Source organism: Pelodiscus sinensis, chromosome 7 (genome assembly GCF_049634645.1).
Source record: "Pelodiscus sinensis isolate JC-2024 chromosome 7, ASM4963464v1, whole genome shotgun sequence".
Lineage (NCBI taxonomy): Eukaryota > Metazoa > Chordata > Testudines > Trionychidae > Pelodiscus > Pelodiscus sinensis.
Genome location: NC_134717.1, coordinates 40111047 through 40130293, shown reverse-complemented (window position 1 = coordinate 40130293; position 19247 = coordinate 40111047). Strand labels below are relative to the sequence as shown.

General features: G+C 39.8%; 1 protein-coding gene across 5 annotated transcripts in view; it reads right to left on the bottom strand.

Moving 5' to 3' along the window:
* UBR3 (ubiquitin protein ligase E3 component n-recognin 3) overlaps nucleotides 1–19247 on the bottom strand; it is a 242138-nt gene that overhangs the window by 107281 nt on the left and 115610 nt on the right. For 3 of the 5 annotated variants that reach the window (XM_075933593.1, XM_075933589.1, XM_075933590.1), the window contains exons 22-25: nucleotides 18402–18575; nucleotides 18104–18136; nucleotides 16462–16922; nucleotides 8467–8555 (exon numbers count right to left, since the gene is read on the bottom strand). In XM_075933593.1, coding sequence (XP_075789708.1) covers nucleotides 8467–8555; nucleotides 16462–16922; nucleotides 18104–18136; nucleotides 18402–18575 — 757 coding nt within the window. The remainder of the gene's footprint in view (nucleotides 1–8466; nucleotides 8556–16461; nucleotides 16923–18103; nucleotides 18137–18401; nucleotides 18576–19247) is intronic. The other 2 variants (XM_075933591.1, XM_075933592.1) reach the window with 1 other exon arrangement.

Here is a 19247-nt window from a genome sequence, read left to right as displayed (position 1 = left end):
ATCCACAAGGCTTGTTATCCTATCAAAGAAAGCTATCAGATTAGTTTGGCATGACTTTTTCTTCACAAACCCATGCTGGCTATTCCCTATCACTTTATTACCTTCCAAGTGTTTGCATATGATTTCCTTAATTACCTGCTCCATTATCTTCCCTGGGACAGATGCTAGAGGCTCGAATGGAGGATACATAATTGTATCGAGTACCAGGTTGAGGTTCCACGATGGCGGAGGTGGCCTTCGAGGTGGGCTTATATTGATCTGACCTTTGAGGAATCGTCTAGTCGTCGGGTGAGAGAACATCGAAGAACCCTGTATTGGGTAATGGAAGGCACTGATGGCTGCCAAGTGAACTCTGAAGGATACCAGAGAAAGCTTCAAGTTTCGCAGGTGAAGAATGTATTCGAGAATTTGGTGTGGAGGAGAAGACAACGGTTGAATGTTATTCTGGAGGCACCAAAAGGAGCATCTGCGCCATTTAGCCAGGTAAGTATTTCGCGTAGACGTCTTTCTACTATGTATCAATATGGACCTGATCTGATCTGAACAAAACTTTTCATCTAGTCTAAGCCAGTCAGGAGCAATGCCGTCAAATGCAATGCTTCTAGTTTGGGGTGAAGGAGAGATCCCTGGTCTTAAGAGAGGAGATCTCAGTACAAGGGCAGAGGCCATGGTGGTCGAAGTGACATCTTGTGTAAGAACGGACACCATGCTTGCCTCGGAAAAGCTGGTGCTATTAAAATTACGGTCGCCCTCTCCGTCCTGATTTTCTCTAGTATTCCGGGAATGAGGACTGTTGGCGGAAAAGCGTACAGTAGCGACTTTTTCCAATTGATCAGGAGTGCATCGCCGAGAGATCCTTTGCCGATCCTTGCTCTGGAGCAAAAAAGGTGACACTTTTTGTTGATGGATGTTGCAAAGAGATCTACTGGGGCATTCCCCACCTGTGGAAGATCCTCTGAAGTACATCCAGCCTCACCTCCCACTCGTGGTCCGTAAGGAAGCATCTGCTGAGGGAATCGGCAATGACATTGGCTCTGCCAGGTAAGTACGATGCTGTTATGATTATGTTGTTCTGTATGCACCAATTTCAGTATCGTACTGCTTTGGCGCATAGGGAGCATGATCTTGCTCCTCCCTGTCTGTTTATATAATACGTTGCCGCTATGTTGTCTGTCAACACCCTGACTTTTTTGTGTGTCAGACTGGGGAGGAAGTGTTTGCATTCTAGAAAGATCGCTCGCAACTCTAGTTGGTTGATGTGAAGGCATCTCTCAGTGTGAGACCATCATCCCTGGATGCGCTCCTTGCCCATGTGAGCGCCCCATCCGATGAGTCAAGCATCTGACGTTAACTGAACCGATGGCTGAGCTTGGTGAAACAGTATTCCCGTGAGGATGCTTAATGGTTCATCCACCATCGAAGGGACCTGTGCATGTGGGATGGAGGAGTAACTAACTTGTGTATGTCGTGTCTTGTGAGGACATACACTGTTGACAGCCATTGCTGTAGATTTCTTAGATGGAGATGTGCGTGCGGGACGACGAAGGTGGCTGCAGCCAAGTATGCAGTGCAGGCAAGTATGTGCTAAGACTGTTGCGGTTTTGTGGAGAAGATTGACCAGGTCTTTTATTGCCTGGAATCTGTCCCTGGGCAGATACGCTCTCACCGCATGGGAGTCAAGAACTGCTCCTATGAACTTTATGTTCTGTGTTGGAATTAACGTGTTCGTTTACTATCAGCTCAAGTGAGTTGAAAGTCTGACTATTGAAAGCATCTGCGTCGTCTCCTGTCGTGATGTTCCCTTTATGAGACAGTTGTCCAGATAAGGGAATAGGATGACTCCAAGACGACGAAGGTGGGTGGCAACAATGGTGAGGATCTTTGAAAAGACTCTTGGAGCCAAAGCCAGCCCAAACATTAGGACATAATACTGAAAATGCTCGTTGCTTATAACAAATCGCAGAAATCGCCTATGCGCAGGGTGTATGGCCACATGAAAGTAGGCATCCTGGAGGTCGAGGGCCGCGAACAAGTCATTGGTGTCGAGAGAAGGAATGATCATAGTCAGAGTCACCATTTTGAATTGCTGCTTCCGCAGATAACGGTTTAACCCTCGTAGATCGAGTATGGGTTTCCAACCCCGTTTTCTTTTGAGTTAGGAAGTAGCTCGAATAGAAGCAGTCTGGACCCTTTCTATCACTCCGATTTCTAACAGGTGACAGGCCTCCTGTTGTAAGAGTTCCTCATGAGAAGGGTCCCTGAAAAGGGACAGGGTGGGAGGGGTGGTGGGAGGAAGGGATGTGAATGGGATGGTGAGTCCGGATTTTATCACTTCCAAAACCCATCTGTTCAATGATATGGCAACCCATTGATGGTAGTAGGGTCGCAGCTGATGTTGGAAAATGGGATTGGTGTCTCTGACTAGAACAGGAATGTTCAGCGTGCCCTCGACCTGGGAGTCAAACCTGCTGCTTGGGTGTCACTGCGTTATTCACCCTAGATGTCTGAGGGCGTCTGCACTGTGTCCTCTGCTTGGACTGGTTTTGATCATACGGACGGCTTTTCTGTCTGCGAAATTGGTATTCGTAGCGTCTTTGGAATGGGAAATAACGCTTACGGCAGAAAGGGGGAACGTACATCCCGAGCACACATAAGGTGGCCCGGGAATTTTTGCGTGTGTGGAGCACCTCGTCTGTTTTCTCCGCAAACAACTTAGTCCTGTCAAATGAAAGATCCTCGACCTTGGATTGCAACTCTTTCGGTACAGCAGCGGTCACAAGCCATGATGCTCTTCTCATGGAAACTGCTGTTGCAATTTTCGAGCCACTGTGTCTGCCACATCCATGGCAATTTGCAAACCTGCTCTGGCACATGCATAGCCCTCCTGCAGTATAGATCGGAGAAGTATTTTGTCGGTTTCGAAATTCTCTGAGCAATTTCCGATAATTTCGCAATGTTGTCAAAACTATGATTAGAAAGTAACACTGCGTAATTTGCGATACGGAGAAGTGTTGAAGAGGAGTACACTTTTCTTCTGAATATGTCCAGTCTCTTTGCATCCTTGTCGGCTGCCAAATTCCTTACTTGTGGATTCTTTGCTCTTTGTAGAGCTGCATCCACCACCACTGAGTTTGGTTGAGGGTGAGTAAAAAGGAACTCAGCACCCTTTGAAGATCTAAAGTATCTCTTCTCGGCTCGCTTACATGATGGAGTAGTGGAAGCCGGCGTATTCCAAATTTCTGTGGCTGGCTCCAGGATCGCCTCGTCCAGCGGTAGAGCCACCTTAGATTGCTGTCTAGAGTGCAAGTTCTTTAGTAACTTATACTGCTTTGCTTGCACCTCCACTAACTGAACCGCCTGTGATTGTGCCACCCTCTTTAAGTGGTCTTGAAATTCTTGGGTATCATCTGGTGGTGAGGAGTCCATTGGAAAAACTGCATCATCGGGAGAAGACGACTGGGCATCCTGTGGCGAAGCTTGTGGCGTCCGTTCATCCATGTCCGAGATTTGACCCTCTTCAGGTTCCGACAGGACTGAAACTGAAGGGGCACTAGGAGGAGGTCCGGGTGACTGCAGCGGTTGGTGGCCAGAGACAGGTGGTGAGCGGCATCTGTAAGATGACTGGCGGAAGCAACACGAATAAGAATGGGACTGTGATCTGCCCTGCCTCTCCGTGTAATAACTCCTGTGATAACGATAGTCATAATCAGGAGATGACCTTCTGGAAGCGTATCTACTGCCATGTCTAGTATGGTGAGATCTTGGAGGGGAGTAACTCGGAGAGCGAGATGTGTATCTGTAATAATGGCGAGATCTTCGTCGTGGGAAACACGAAGACCTATGCCTCTGAGAGTAAGGTCCCCTTCCCGATACTGGATAATGGGGTGGGGAAAGGTCTGTTGAAGGCACAGGAGAAGGAGACAGTGAATGATCCCTAGCGATCGACTTCCTAGATGCTTTTGTAGGGACTGGTAATAAGTGCCCTTTTACAACTGAAGAGTCCCCTGCTGTGCTCCGATAGATCTCTTCCACTGATGGAGAATCTGAGTCATGGGAGGAGGGAGAGCCTGTTTGCAGTCTTGATGTAGACTGCTGAGTAGAGTGCAAGAGCGCTGTCGGTGCCGAGCTGGGTAATTCTCGCGGCACCGGGTGTGCTGCGCAACAGCTGATTGCTTTGTGGTGCGGGGCTCTCCCGGTGCCATCTCCTGTCCGGTGTGGACGGCACTCGGTCTTGCAGAGCTGTAAGCAGCATCGTCTCAATGACCACCTGGACTGCCGACTCTGGTGTCGATCCCTGCATGTCCCGCTCTTCCGGGGATGGTGCCTTCTCCGTCGGGGCTGTTAGCCAGGGCCTGTTGGTCCCCGAAGGGGACGAAGCCTGCTTATGCTCCCTCTGGAGAGGGAAGGCTGGTGGCGGGGCAGATGCCGTGCAGGGCTTGCCAGGCTTAGACGATCGCAGCCATGAAATTGACTTAGCCGCCGACCGGCTATTTTCCAATCCCCGGTCTCCCTGATGTATCGGAGGCGGAGGAACCGCTGGCAGGGAGCTGGCAGGGGAGGCCTTTTTCTTCTTTGCTCACACTGATGCAGGGGATAATGCCCTTCTTTTCGGGGGTTGCGGTGACTCCTGCTGTAGAGTGTGTGATGGCTGAAGAGCCTTATCACATAGCAGGAGTTTCAGGCGTAGGTCTCTGTCTCTTCTTGCGCTCGGTGTTAGTTTACAGCAGTGGGCACATTTGCTAGTAACATGAGACTCCCCCAGGCAACGAATGCAGAGTGCATGCCCGTCAAAAATGGGCATTGCATCTTTACACTGAACACACCGCTTAAATCAAGGTGATCCGGACATGGCGGTGAAACTGACAAGAAAAGCGCTTCAGCGCATAACTGACTAAAACGATCTTCTTTTCTCCCTTTTTTTTTTTTTTTTGAAGACTCACTAAACAAAGGCTAATAACTAACACTGAAGTTTAACTATTTACATGAGATGGGGTTTTTTTTTCCCCTCAGAGAAATGGTAAGCGACCGAAGAGAGATCGCCAGCTCCCGTCAGTAACCGATGACGGTTGAGAGGAACTGGCGGGGGGGGGCCGAACCGCGCACATTAGAAAGGGCGCGAATGACCAGAGGCGCAGGGAGCATGCGCGGTCCGGCCCGATATGGCTATGAAATCTCCCGATCAGTGGCGCCGGGACGGCCCCGACATCTAGAGTGAAGCACCCACAAGGCCACTCGAAGAAGAATCTCCTCAGATTTCTGTGTATCCAAAATTATAAAGCCAATTGACTATAACCCTGGGTAGCCATAGGGACTAAAGTTAGCACTAAATATTACTGAGCGAGAAAGAAAGCATTTAAATCTGTGATGGAAATCCTTAGTGGTACAAAGCATCCACTATTTTCATGCATTTCAACACGAGTCATGGTTGCTCAGTACTACTCAGGGTTTGGCTCTGCATCAATATACCTGAGTGCCCCCAAGCTAACAAAATCCCAATATACCCTTCCCTCCTACTACAAACTTTAACCAATTTGATAACATCTGGTGCTTTGTTTTATTATAGAATTTAACAGTGACCTTAGTGACTTATTTCATTCTATATTCTCCTGAGTTTATGTGCATGAGATTCAGAAACCAAAGAGCTAGTTCAAGATGTCTAAACATGCTAAATACAGTTTACAATTCTAACTGTAGGCAGCATTCCTCCGGCTGAACATTATGTGTCAAGGTGGTCCCCTAACATCAAAGCAACTATTAGCACACTAATATCTTTTGCCCTGACCCAGCATGTGTGCTCTCAGGAGAACAGTAAAAACTAATTTATTTTTCTAACTGGCTTCAGAAGATTGAGTGTTAGGAAATGTGTGTCACCTTGCTTTTAAAATGTGCCATTTTTTTCCTTTCACTAAGGAGCACTGCTTCAAGGACTGAAAGATGTCCTGCTGAGAATCACAGTATATTAGGGAATGAACCAAGCAAGCCACTGATTTGCCCTCTTGTCCAGAAGCATTTCCCCAATAAAAATTTAATTGGGTACTCCAAAGATGATAAAACTGTTAAAGGAACACAAGATATTTAATATTCATACTAAAATAAATGATAAAATTATGTAATAGGTCAAGTTCAAGAGAAAGATATATTTTAGACAACAGTTTACCAACTCACTTAATTCATTCAATTATTTACAGATATCTATACAATTTATTGAAAGTCATTATTAATTTGAAGAAGAGGACTTGAGCTTGCATGCTAAATACAACCTGGAGGACGTTAAATATTCCATTGTTACGTGACATGTATGCAACACTGCACTGCTATGCAGTGACAATGACAAAGCTTAATATTATCACGTTAATTTTGTTCTAAGAAAAAGTTTTAAAAATAGAAATTCTGTGGTACTAATAATGCTCAGATTACTTGGGACATATTGACAATTTTACTCTGAAATTTGACTATATAAAGATATTTGTGTGCTATGTTGGCACAGTAATATTAGCCCCAGAATATGAAAGAGACAAGCTGCATGAAGTAATCTTTCATTGCACCAATGTCTGTTGCTAAAAGAGGTAAGCTTTTGAGCTTCATGGACCTGAAGAGGAGTTCTGTGGAGTCCAAGAGCTTGTCTCATTCATCAACAGATATTGGTCCAATACAAACATTACCCTATGCCCCATTGTCTCTCTCACATAAAAATGTTATTCTTAAACAACAGCTCTTTTCCTTGAAAATATTCAGAATCATGTTACTAGCTACTATAAATTTGAGAGAGTTTGTCTGTTCAAGAACTCCTCCTAAGAACAATTAAGAGTTAGGACCATCAAATTCAGTATACTACTGCATCTTATAACTGAAAGCATAATGGTTTGGTGTCAGGAAAATGGGATATGCTTGGAATGGGATTGTTTCTCATAAAACCATATGGAAAAGAGATAGAATCACCAGGGACTGCCCCAGGTCCCTAGGGAGGGTGGGGCAGGGTGAAGCTTCCCGCTCCCCCAATTCATGCCGGAACATTGCTGGCTGTTCCCCTTTGTCACAGAGCAAAGAGAAAGTGCACACTTCTGTGCATTTCTCACTCTGTCTGTGTAGTACAGAGTACAGATGAACCTGCATCTGCCCCAGCCGGGGGACATGCACCCCTCTCCTGGCTGTGCCTGAAGAAGCTGCAGTGGCCATGGAGAGGAGCTTCTCACTTGGTCACCATTTGATGAGGTCAGGGAGGATTGAGAGGTAGCTCCTTCTCCCTGCATGCTGAGCTCCTCATCCCATCCCACCCCAAAGCAATTATTTAAATGAAGCATGTACATTTTCATTTTAATTTCCAAAAAAGCCCCAAAATTACTTGAGTTAAGGACTAGAGCAATGCCAGGTAAACCTTCTATTATATATATATTGCTGTAAGACCTACAGAATCCATACTGTTGTTAAAATAGAGTAAGCCAGGCTCTATTCTTTCTTGTGCATCAATACAAGAGTTTACTAAGTTTCATTCAATTACATCTAGGCAACCTAAATGGCAATATGGTTGCACAGACATCAATGAGAGCATAATTAGAAGACAATGAGGAATATAAATGCAACTGATGGACTAAATAATTTGAAGAACTTTTATTATTGGTGATTTCATGCAAGAAAGAAAAACCTATGGGCTCTCTGAATCAAAACTGAGTTTGCAAGATTGTAGTTAAGAGATTCTTTTGAATTTTAAAACTAGCATGTTTAATACTGAAACACAAACATGGAAAGTCATGTAATTTTTACTAACATAGGAAGCCCTCTGAGGACCAATAGTGACTGTGTCTGTGTTTCAGTATGCAGTGTAGCTATAGTTGTGTTAGTTCCAAAATACTGGAGACACAAAGTAGGTGAAGTATGATCTTTTACTGGACCAGCCTCTCCCAGTGATAAGGACAAGCTATTGAGCACTTCAAAAGTGGTAAAAAATTGTTGTTTAAATTGTTTCTTATTTTCTATCATTTTTATCACTGTCTAATCAATTCTATTCTAAAAGACAACAATCTGTTGCCCCCATGAGCTCCGGTGGTCTCGGCAGTCCTGTCAGCTCCAAAGTCCCACGGGCTCTGGTCGCCCCGCTGTCTTCCCTGCCCCACTGGCTGTGGCCTTTGGTGCCCCGTAGGCTCTGCTGCCCCGCTGGCCCCACCAGCCTGCTTTACTCCCAGCTACTAGCAACCTCTGCCACTGGGGCTCTCTGGTCCAGCAACATCTGTGGTCCATTAGGACCAGAAAGTCCTGACCACAGAGGGTCAACCTGTACTGCTGATAAGCCACACCCCACTGCAGATATTTGAGAACAGAAATTATTTTGAGCAGATTTGGTTTTACCATTTTTATGTAAGGAACTGCATTTGTAATCATTGTGGGAGCATCAAGTGCACCGAAATTGATACAAGAGACTTTCAAAAAAATAATTCAACTACATGCAATAAAATAAATAATACAACTTACCTACATCCATGGCAGTTTCCATGAAGCTTTTCTGTCTTGAAGCAAATTCAGCTAGCAGTTTTTGTTGCCTCTCTCTGGCCTTTTGTCGTCTATGTGAAAGAGAGATTATACATTTACTGGAGAAACCAGTATTACAGTGAAAAGAATTAAAACCTTATTTTCTTAGGTTGATACCCTAGCAATTCCCACGCGACAAAATTTCATTTGAGATTCAAGATTTACCACAATCCCCTCTTTGCATTCATTTGTTAGACAGACAAATGAGGAATCTAATACTCTAGAAGTGATCCTTGATGATAAATAAGAAGTGGTTTTTATTGGTTGCAGTGAAAGGGATGAAAGCCAGTCAACAAAATCAAAGGATGATGATCTAATCAGGACTTACCAATGTAGAAGACATAAGGACATTACTCCTGAATGTTATTTTTGTACCACCTCAGGGAAGAGCAACTCCCAGAAAATGGAAGCAAGCCAGAGGAAAATGGCAGCATCAGTATAAACACATCACAATATTTTCTACTGTGCATGCTTTTAGCTACCCTTGCAAATAGTGATTAAACGTTACTAGTCCAGGATAAAAAACAGCCACAAAACTGCCTGATTTGTATGTGATTGCCTGTGGTCAGGGATAAAAGAGGATAAAGGACTGGAGTAGGAAGAGGGCACAAACATCAAATTCTTGTTTTAGCTATCCATTTATAAAAACATACAAAATGTATTATAAGATATATAAAGGGATGCAAAGGTGGCAACATTAAGCACTCAAAAATTTAAAAAACACTTGAATTAACTCTGCTCAAGCAACTTAGAGAGTGATTTTTCCAAAGATGCTGAATATCCACAGCTTTAATTAATTTCAGCTGCAATTGTAAGTGGTCAGCTTGAATGAAAAATCCTGCTCTTGGTGTTTCACATTGGGCGCCCATAAAAGGAGAACCACACAATTATTGGCCACTTCGGGAATTTTGGCTTAAGTGTGTTGTCCAAAATCACAAAGAACAACTAAATTTCCTGGGTGTTATTCAACTGCTTGAACCACAAGACCGTCAGTGCTAGAGTTGCTGCCTAGTAACTAGGGATGTTAAAATGTAAATTAATTCAAGTAAACGTGTAACCGCTGAATTTTTCAGTGGTTACACGTTTACTTGAATAAATTTACATTTTAACATCCCTATTTACTAGGCAGCAACTCTAGCACTGACGATTTTTCAGCGGTTACACGGTACACACAGGGAGCTGAATTAAAAGCTAGCTCTCTATGCGTACCAGCTCCTTCCTGCCTCCCCCCCACATACACACTGCTGAAGCAGTAGCGCTGGGGGCCAGGGAGAGGGCCTGCATATAACCATGCACATTAATGGATGAGCCCAGGCCCGTTAATGGTGATACTTACCGGGTAAGCATTTAACCAACTACCCGTTAACATCCCTAGTTTCAATAGCTATACATTTCCCCTTTCTGTCTTTTTCCTTTGTTTTTCTCTTTAGCATTTGAGGAAGTGATTTGTAGCTCACGAAAGCTTATGCTATAATACCTTAAATCAGTTAGTCTTTAAAGTGCCATTGGACTCCTTGTTTTCACTGATTTGTGATTCCAATATTTATTTTAAAATTAAGTTAACTTTGGAAATGTTTTGGAAAAGTACTTGAAAGAGTTTATGTTCATATTAACGAAGACAATTCATTAATTTATTTTATTAATTTAAGATGCGTTTAAAAATATTTAAAATAAATATAATGGTATCTATTAATTGTTTGGGTACTTGGAAGAGTCAGTCACTAGCTTTCTGTAGGTTGTCTCTCCCTCTCCATCCCATTTACTTAAAAAAAAGAGACACAAATGCATTCTGTGAAGAGACAAAATTTTATGTTTTAAAAGAATCAAAGTTACACTTAAAGTTAAACAACAGCGTGTCTCAAAAGGACCCTGGTAATGAAACTGTGTACACTAAGTAAAATATAGTTTTAAGAAGGAGAAAAAAGTATTTAGTTTTTCTTGTTTTTCTTGAGCAAGAATATTATTGCACTTAGTGAATTTTCTTAGGCATTTTTAGAATTCAAATATCTCTGCACATGCACATGATTATTTGTCTCATTGAAAAAAAATCTCTTTTTTTTCTTTTAACAACTTTAAGATTGATTATTTTAGAGGATGCAACAGAAATGTGAGGAAATCTTTTATTAGAATTATTGCAGAATTTTTTCCCTGGGATTTTTTCCTCAAATGATGTTTTGCTTTTAATAAAACAACCTGATTGTAAATAGAGATCCTTAATAAGGAGACAAACAAACTCTGACAGATTCGGTACAGCTGTGTAATTTTCCATGATGGCCCAAGGGCCTAAGATACTGAGGTTGAAAAATATTGCAAGCAGCCCAGGCTCTACTCTATGTCTTGGTTTCTATGGTGACAATCGATCAAGTGGGAGATGCCAAGTTTGTCTTTGTAGGTTGAGGTAGCTAGAAATGGGTCATCATTGAGTAATCACTGCCTGTTCAATCTTCATTATTACAAAACCGACTTGAAATACAAAAGTAAATTGAAGCTTAGATTCATGCTGCTCACATAGTCATCAGATTAGATCAATTTTAATTCTAAACTATCACAAGATACTGACTGTTAGAATATTTGTTTCAAGTCTTTGCAAACATCATTGCTGATTCAAAGAGATGGAAAGAGTCACTTGGATGACAAAAATGAAAATTATTTTTTATCATCACATAATTCTTTGGGCTTCATTCAACATTAAAGTATTCAGGACATGTGCAAATGTCAGAGAAAAGGAATTAACCTTTATTACATGAAAAATACAATTCTGTTTCACTTATTCTCTCTTTCCCACTGTGTAAATGGAAGAGCCTTCAGTTGCACAACTGAGGCATAAATATTTCAATGTGTAGCACTGTGTTTTAAAGAGCTGACTGGCATTTTTTTTTTAAAGTTTCATGTCCTAAAGTTCCTTTTTCAGTTCATTAAATGAAAAAAGTTTTTGTTTTTATTCTGTAGCGCAGTGTTTCAAGGAACCCTTAGGGTTGCCAGGGTAAAATTTGTCCCGCTGCAATTTATCTCTGTGTCTGTCTCTAAGAGGGACCAAGGGAGTGCCGGGTTCTTACAGAGCACCAATTGGGAAACATTGCTATAGTGTTTACTTTCGGTTTTCAGATATTATGGTTCATAAAAAACATGAATTTATTTTGGGTTTATTTTATTTAAAGAAAAATACATTTCCAGTATTAGGGTTTTGTATGAGTCTAAAACCTATAGCAATTTTAAGCCACAGAGACTTCAGTGCCAGAACTGATCATACAGCAGGTCATTTGCCCTAAATTGCTCAAGGTCTTTTCTGTAAAGACCAGATTTCTTCTGAGCCACTCCAGTCACTATAGCTTTTCTTAAAGTGCCTAAAAACTATGTGTCTTAGAATCCTAAAGTTCTATGTTGCATTTATATCCAACTAGATCAGAATGAATATTGTTGGTTTTATTAAAAAACGTTCCTAAACCATCTTAAAACAAACTGAAATTAAAAGCACACCGTATGTGTATACACACACACACTTTGTTTTATAAAACCTAAAAATTCTTAAGAACATAGACTAAAAAGTGGATCAAGTGAATCCATTCTACTCCATGATTTCTTTCAGCTATATCAGCCAGGGGCACACTTTGGGAAAGCTGCTACAGGGCACCACTTTATTTACCTTCCTCTGCCCCAATAATTATGTCCTCCTTTTGTCCTCCTTTGAAAAAAATTGTCCTTCTTGTCCTTCTTTGCCAAAAAATATATCCCGCTGTTTTTTAAAGTATCATTATACTGCAGTTGAACCCCTGTTAAAAGGCTTAATATACAGTAGAAGTACACTTAGAGGGTATTTATGAAATGTTATTGTTTATTTTGAGCCATTTTAATTTAATGTCAATGTGATTTTTTAGTTGACACAATTAATCCTAAAAATGTCAAAGAAAATGACATTTCAACAAGAATTTTAGAAAGGAATTTCCTTTCATCAGAATTATGGATGAAACAAGAGATGATTCATTAGTGAAGTCTACTGTCTGTTCGGTGGAATTCAGTGTGGCAGTAGGTGGCCGATCCAGCATACGAAGCATGTTTCATCAAACAAAAATCAAAACTCTTTAACATCGGAATCAATGTCCCAGAAAGTTACAGACTTCTTAGGAAGTACATCATTTGGAGAAGACAAAAAGAATTTAGCAGCTACTGAAGGTCTGACTGCGTACCACACTGTGATGCACAATCAAAGTTTTCGGAGCATGGACTGCACGTCAAAACTGAATAAAGTACTTTATAATAAAAAATTCCATTGTGCCAGAACTAAAGGACAGGCTATTATTCGCAACATTTTTCAAACTTACGCACAAGAGAATTTGAAGAAAGATTTAAATGAAGCTAAATTTGTTACACTTCTTTCGTATGCTTCAAACCACAAAGACACAAAGTTGTATCCGGTATTAGTTCATTACTTCAGTTTTGAAAATGGTATTCAAATCAAATTTTGAATTTGGAAGCAATTGATGGTGAGACATCTGAAATAATATCCAATCATATAAAAAAGTTAGTGGATAATCATAATTTGAATGATAAAGTTACTGCGATGTGTGCCGATAACACAAATACTAATTTTGGTGGTGTAAATCGCAAAAGCGATAAAACTGTTCATAAGAAAATGATGCATTTACTTGGGAAAACGATTATTGGAATTGGTTGCAATGCCCATATTGTATCTAATGCCATCAATACAGCATCAGGCTTAATGTCCATCAATGTTGAAGTTGTGATATCTCAAATTTATTTACATTTTGAACGATTCACTGTAAGAGTTACATCACTAAAGACTTTTTGCGAAGAAGCCTCAGCTGAATATAAAAAACTGTTGGGATATTAAAAAACAAGATGGTTAGCTTTGATCCCAGCCATTGAATGAGTGCTGCAATTGTTCAAGCCTTTAAAATCATATTTTCTAAGTTTGGAAAAATGTCCACTGATCTTGAAAAACTTTTTTAAGAATTAATCTGCTGAAGTAACTCTGTATTTTGTTCACAATCAAGCAACTTTGTTCTAGTCAGTTATAAAAAGTATTGAAAAAGAGCATATAACTTATACAGAAGTGGAATTGCATATTAAACAATTAAAGGAGCAATCTCAATCACGTCCTGAGTCCAACTTCCTTCCATTGGTTGCAATTACTAATTTAAACAAATTACAAGAGAGCAATCCAGGAACGAAGACAGAATTTATGAGGGAGGCGATGAGCTTTTATAAAAATGCTCTTGAATATCTAGAAAATTGGACTAAGCATGACGAACCAGTGTACGTGTTTGATTGGATTCTGCTGAATGAAGAAATTCAATGGAATAAAATCCTTGAAACAATTTTATTCGTTAAAGAAAAATTTAGCATCACAATAAATGATAATTTATTGTTCGACGAAGTACGAAGAATTAACAATATAATAAAAGACAATGAATGGACTTAACGCGAAATTGATAAAAAATGGATCGAGATTTTTAATTTCTTAAAAGACCGACAAATATTGATGTTTTTAATGTTATATGATTGTTTTTGTTAAGTCTGTTTGTCTTATAAGATGACTAATATCGTGATCATTTATTTATATTATTATTTATATACATATACAAGTATGGTTTTTTTTTTTTTGTCAACTCAGTGTCCTCCTTGCACATTTTCAAATTCTGATCACCTTACTAAAGGGTCTGTATCCACGGAGCTTTATGGCTCCCATTGACTCCAGTTCACCATTTCCAACCAAATGGAGTTACAGAAAGTAGCATGGCCCAGGTCACAGCTTCCCACAGCTCCCGCTGGCTGGAAAAGGAGAACCAGAGCCAATGGAAGCTGTGAGGCTCTGTCACTATGGACCCCCCAAGTGGCACAGAACTGCTAGTGGCTTTCCCAAAGCAGGCCCGTGGTCCACTTTGAGAAACATGAGCTATGTTCATACTAATATCATTTTGCCAAGTAAACCGTCTAAAGATAGAACAGCTCAGAAGAAATCTGATATTTTCAAAGAAAAGAAGTGTTTCCTTGAGCAACAAAAGGCAAATTGATCTGCTCGATGATTCAGTCTTTCATTGAAGTCTCTCTGGTTTTCCAAAAGTTATTAGAAATGTAGAAAGTTCCTGGGGATGTACTTTTCTTCAGATAAAATAAACCAAAAACAAATTCATGTGTAAAATTCTCTGTGTAGGCGTGTACATAACTACAAACAAAACATGCCCCTTTAACTTAATGTTATTAACACTGCATTGTCTATCATTAAAAATTCCTCATAGAACCTTAATCCTGCCCTTTCTGTATATGTACGGAGACACTCTTCAACTACATGATCATATACTATTTTTGCAACTTAATATTCTTTTAACATAGTAACTTGTACATATACAAATACTTTAAAGGTTGGGGGAGACAAGTTGTGAGTGACGGCCCAATCCAGAAGCTCAGTTCCGTGTGTCACAATGCATGACGTGCTGGAAAGCACAGAATATTGAGCGATTTTACTAGCAAACCACTAGCATGCTCTTCTGGGCATAGCACAAACTGCCACACAGAAATTTTTGAAAGCTTCTCTCTGCAAAATCTGAACAGATTTTCATGGGAATATCATAGGCACCTGCCTAACACCAAGATGATACTCCAGGCAACTTTCAAAATCATGCCAAAAATAACAGACACTAGCCTTCCACAAAAAAATAGCTAATCTTTATATAGGAGTTATTATCTCTCCCTTTATAATACACATACACAGAGACAATATACTTATGATGTAACTGTGCACTTTATCACAAATATATGTCATAAATGTACCCACTAATTCGTCTCTCCTGATTTTATTCCAATCTTACAAGCCCATGACCAGCCTTTAATGACCTCATTTAAAAAATAAATCTGTCTTCCATGGAAATAGTTTCTTCCTTGTCCTAGCTAATGTAGAATTTATCTCCTTTTCCATCCTCCCAAAAGCACAGCTGTCTCAAAGCCAAAGGAGAGAAAGTCTTCAGACAGTAACTGCAATTCTAAACATTAGAAGATGTCTGTTTTAAAGTTAATTAATCTGTAGACCTGAATATCTAGAATCAACCTTTTTAGTTTTGGACCAAAAATGATTGGGAACCACTGATATGGACAAAGAAGTCATCATCGCCAATCCAAAGACTTCATATATAACATGACAAGAGATGACCAGGAACAATGGGAAGAGTTAAGAAAAGGGAAGACAAGGGTTACATAAACAAGAACGTGTGTTATCTATTATCAGTTACATACAGAGCAAGAAACATTTCCCTAAGAATTTCTTCATATAAAGGCCCAATTCTGCTAGGTGCTGATGACACTCCACCACACATTTAAATGAGGCAGTTTGCAAGATTGGCTGTTGTCAGTCTAGAGCGCGGCTACTCAGCATGTGTCCCGCGGTCCGTTTGTTTGTGGCCCACGGTGCACTTTGGGTTTACATGGGGCTCAACACGCGGCCGGTGGGTGGGAGCCAAAATAAAATAGTAGTCAATATAATGGTCTTCCACTGATATGTGTGTATTAGTAGTTAAATTCCTGGACTGCCATTGCTCATTAAAAGTGCTGTCACGTGGGTGGAAATTGGGAAATTATTGCATTTTATTAATATCAGCAGAACTGACTTAAATGGGGCCTGTGTACTGTGTTATCTTGCTTTAATCTTTGTATTCACGTCCCTCAGTGTGAAAGAAGCTATTTGCATATATATGCAACTTAAGTTGCAGTGCCTTGGCATGTACTGAGAGTATCATGGTGTCCCCCAGACCTGCCAAGATTGAGTATCCCTGGCCTAGAGTCATAATTTCAGATTTTTAATGTTTTGGTAAATTATTTATTTGCTGATTTAGAGATTACTGCCAAGGAGACAGATCAATTCATCAAACAGACAGGTGTACATTCCATCCCTCTCCATTATATCCCATAGTATTTTTAATATTTTACCTTTCTTCTTTGTCCAAAGTTTTCTTCTCTGCAGGACTAATCTTTTTTGGTGGCACAGGAGGAGTCACTTTTCTGCATAGCTCTTCAATGATACGTTTATTCAATCTGCTTTGTATTGCAGCTTTCAATAAAATTCTTTCTACTGCTGTCATCCCATCACCATGAGAATATTTTGGATTTTCTGGTTGGATTAAAACTTCCATATCATCAAACCATGGAGGATAGTAAGAGTTTTGTTTTCCTGAGAGTTTGTGATGAAGTTTGATTAGCAGGGACAATATGCTTTCTTTGATTTCCAGAATGGCTGTGGTTAGCTGTGGTGTTGCACCAGGTGCTGACCATTTCATTGATGTCTTGGGACGAACTACCTGACTTGCTTCACTACTATTGCGATTGATTATTTCCTGAAATTTTTTTCTACGTTCTGCAACCAAGCTGAACACTTGAGCTGTCCCTGAGTTCTTAAAAAAAGAAAGAGCTATTTGTAGTGGATTAATAAAAGGGAATACAAGAATCAACAAATGATCATTTTTCAAAACTACGGGCAATATCTTTTCAACTTCCAACAGATAACTAATGAAAAAAATGAAGCCATTCATATACCTTTAAATTCCTCCTCTTAAGCAATTCTTAGTTATTTTGCCATAATTTTAATACATATATTCAAAATACCTTGCAAGTCCAACATGCTTTTATACATATTGGTTATACCAACATATATAAAAAAGTCAGGCATGAAAACTTAAAGTATCCATGCTAATATTTATATTTTTGATTAATAAAAAAAATTATCAGTTTCATTAACATTAAGTTACTGGTCTCGGTGGGAGCTATTGAGTGATATATAGAGAATCAGACTACTTTTTAAGTGCCTCCATGTGGCACTAGGAGTGTAATTTTTGGAATCTATTTTTTTTTAAACTTAGTCCTCATTGTCAAGGAAGGCTGAACACCCAATAGCTGCCAATTATTTAGGGGATTAAATATGGAATGGGAAGTCTGACTTTAGTCACTCCAATTTTCTTTGTAAATTATGGACAACTTTTTTTTGCAAAAAATGTTATGCTAACCATAAAATACCTGCTATATAAACACATTTCATCGCTGTCACTTTCTTTAAATCTGGTGGTTTTATGTTTAAAAAAAAAACCACTAGAGACTAGATTATTTACTGGTTATAAATCTTTTATGATTCCACTTTGTAAAAGTTAATTTTGCTTCCACAAACAATATGCCATTAATAATTTCACATACCATTTCTTCATCACAATAGGTTAACATTATTCAGATATGAGAAGCTAGACTACATTACATTATGTTAGTAACATTAGTTTGCCATCTGCGCTAGCAACAACAAAAAATGCACATACAACAAGTGAGCTCATATTTGCTCAAGTAGTAGTCTAGCAATAAAAACATTTAATACCTTTGATAGAGGGGAATTATTTTAACACACAAATTATGCCAAATTCTAAGTCAGTCAAGTCTATTAGTCTATTATTTAAAAATAAAAGGCTGAAACAATGCATAAGTACTTGCAAAAAAATCATTAATTAATGGATTCTGCTGGAAGTTATGGTGAGCATAGTAAAACCATGTTACTAGTTAAGGGCATTAGAATACAAACTGCACACCAATCTACCTCTCTTTGAAGGCTCTTAGACCGCCTTGGATTCTGGTAGGTTGGGCAGGAAGAAAAGAAGGTGGAATTAAAATGGTCATTTAAAAAAAAGGTCTGATTTGAAATAACTTCCACACTTTAGGAACAATCCCACCACAGAAATAAAGCAGAGTTTTTTGGAGAGGAAAAATACTTAAGAGACTTATAAATCTAATCAATATGAAGGTAAGTTATATGATCTTAAAAAAAGTCAATACAATTTACATCTTCCTGGCATTATTACAAGAAAGCAAAAAGCCCTGGATTTCTTTATACTTACTTGGGAAGAAGCTAAGCCATCAGAGCTGGTACTTGCAGGTGGTTCTCTCTTCACTTCTGGAGCAGTCTCCGGCACTCTCACTCGAACATAGTTAATAAAGTGACGCATGTTAGACACCAAGTTACTACCTGGAAACCAACTGTCATGGCAACGTTCATGTCCACTAACAGAATCCTAAAGTAATAGCCATGAAAAACAAACAATGGGAAAAACTGCGTGTAAATTATATTTTATTGCTAGCTATTTCTTTTATGAATAATATGATAAATAATGCTTTTAGTACTGTACCAAAGTTGCTCATCACCTCTTTAGTAAAAGCAAACTGTTTACTGAAGTATGTACCTCAGTAAAAAATGATATAGATCTTCAAAAGAAATGAAAAAATATGCACTATAAGGAAAAATCCTGCACTAGTTAGGGGCAACAGACTAGCTGACTTACACGGAACCACAAATATTCAAGATTTATCTAGATTCTAATGCTGGATGGAAAAGATAATGTGACATTCCATAGCTTTCTTCAAAATGTTAAATCACTGTTTTCTAATGCTTTTAATTTTGCCCCCCCCCAAAAAAAAAGGAGTTACTCACTTCGTGCAGTGACGACTGTGACTCTGAGTAGAGGGGAAGAAGGGAGGGTTGTGGGGCACCATGGGGATACACATCTCAAAGAACAGTTGTCACTGCAGCAAGTGAGTAACTCCCTTTTCTTCTTTGACTGATGTCTCCATGGGTGCTCCACTGTTGGTGACTACAGAGCAGTATTCGAGTATTCGAGTTGGATGGAGGGAATCGGAGTCATTGTTTGGCAGTGGCGAGCAAGATGCAGTGGCCACCACTGAGTCAG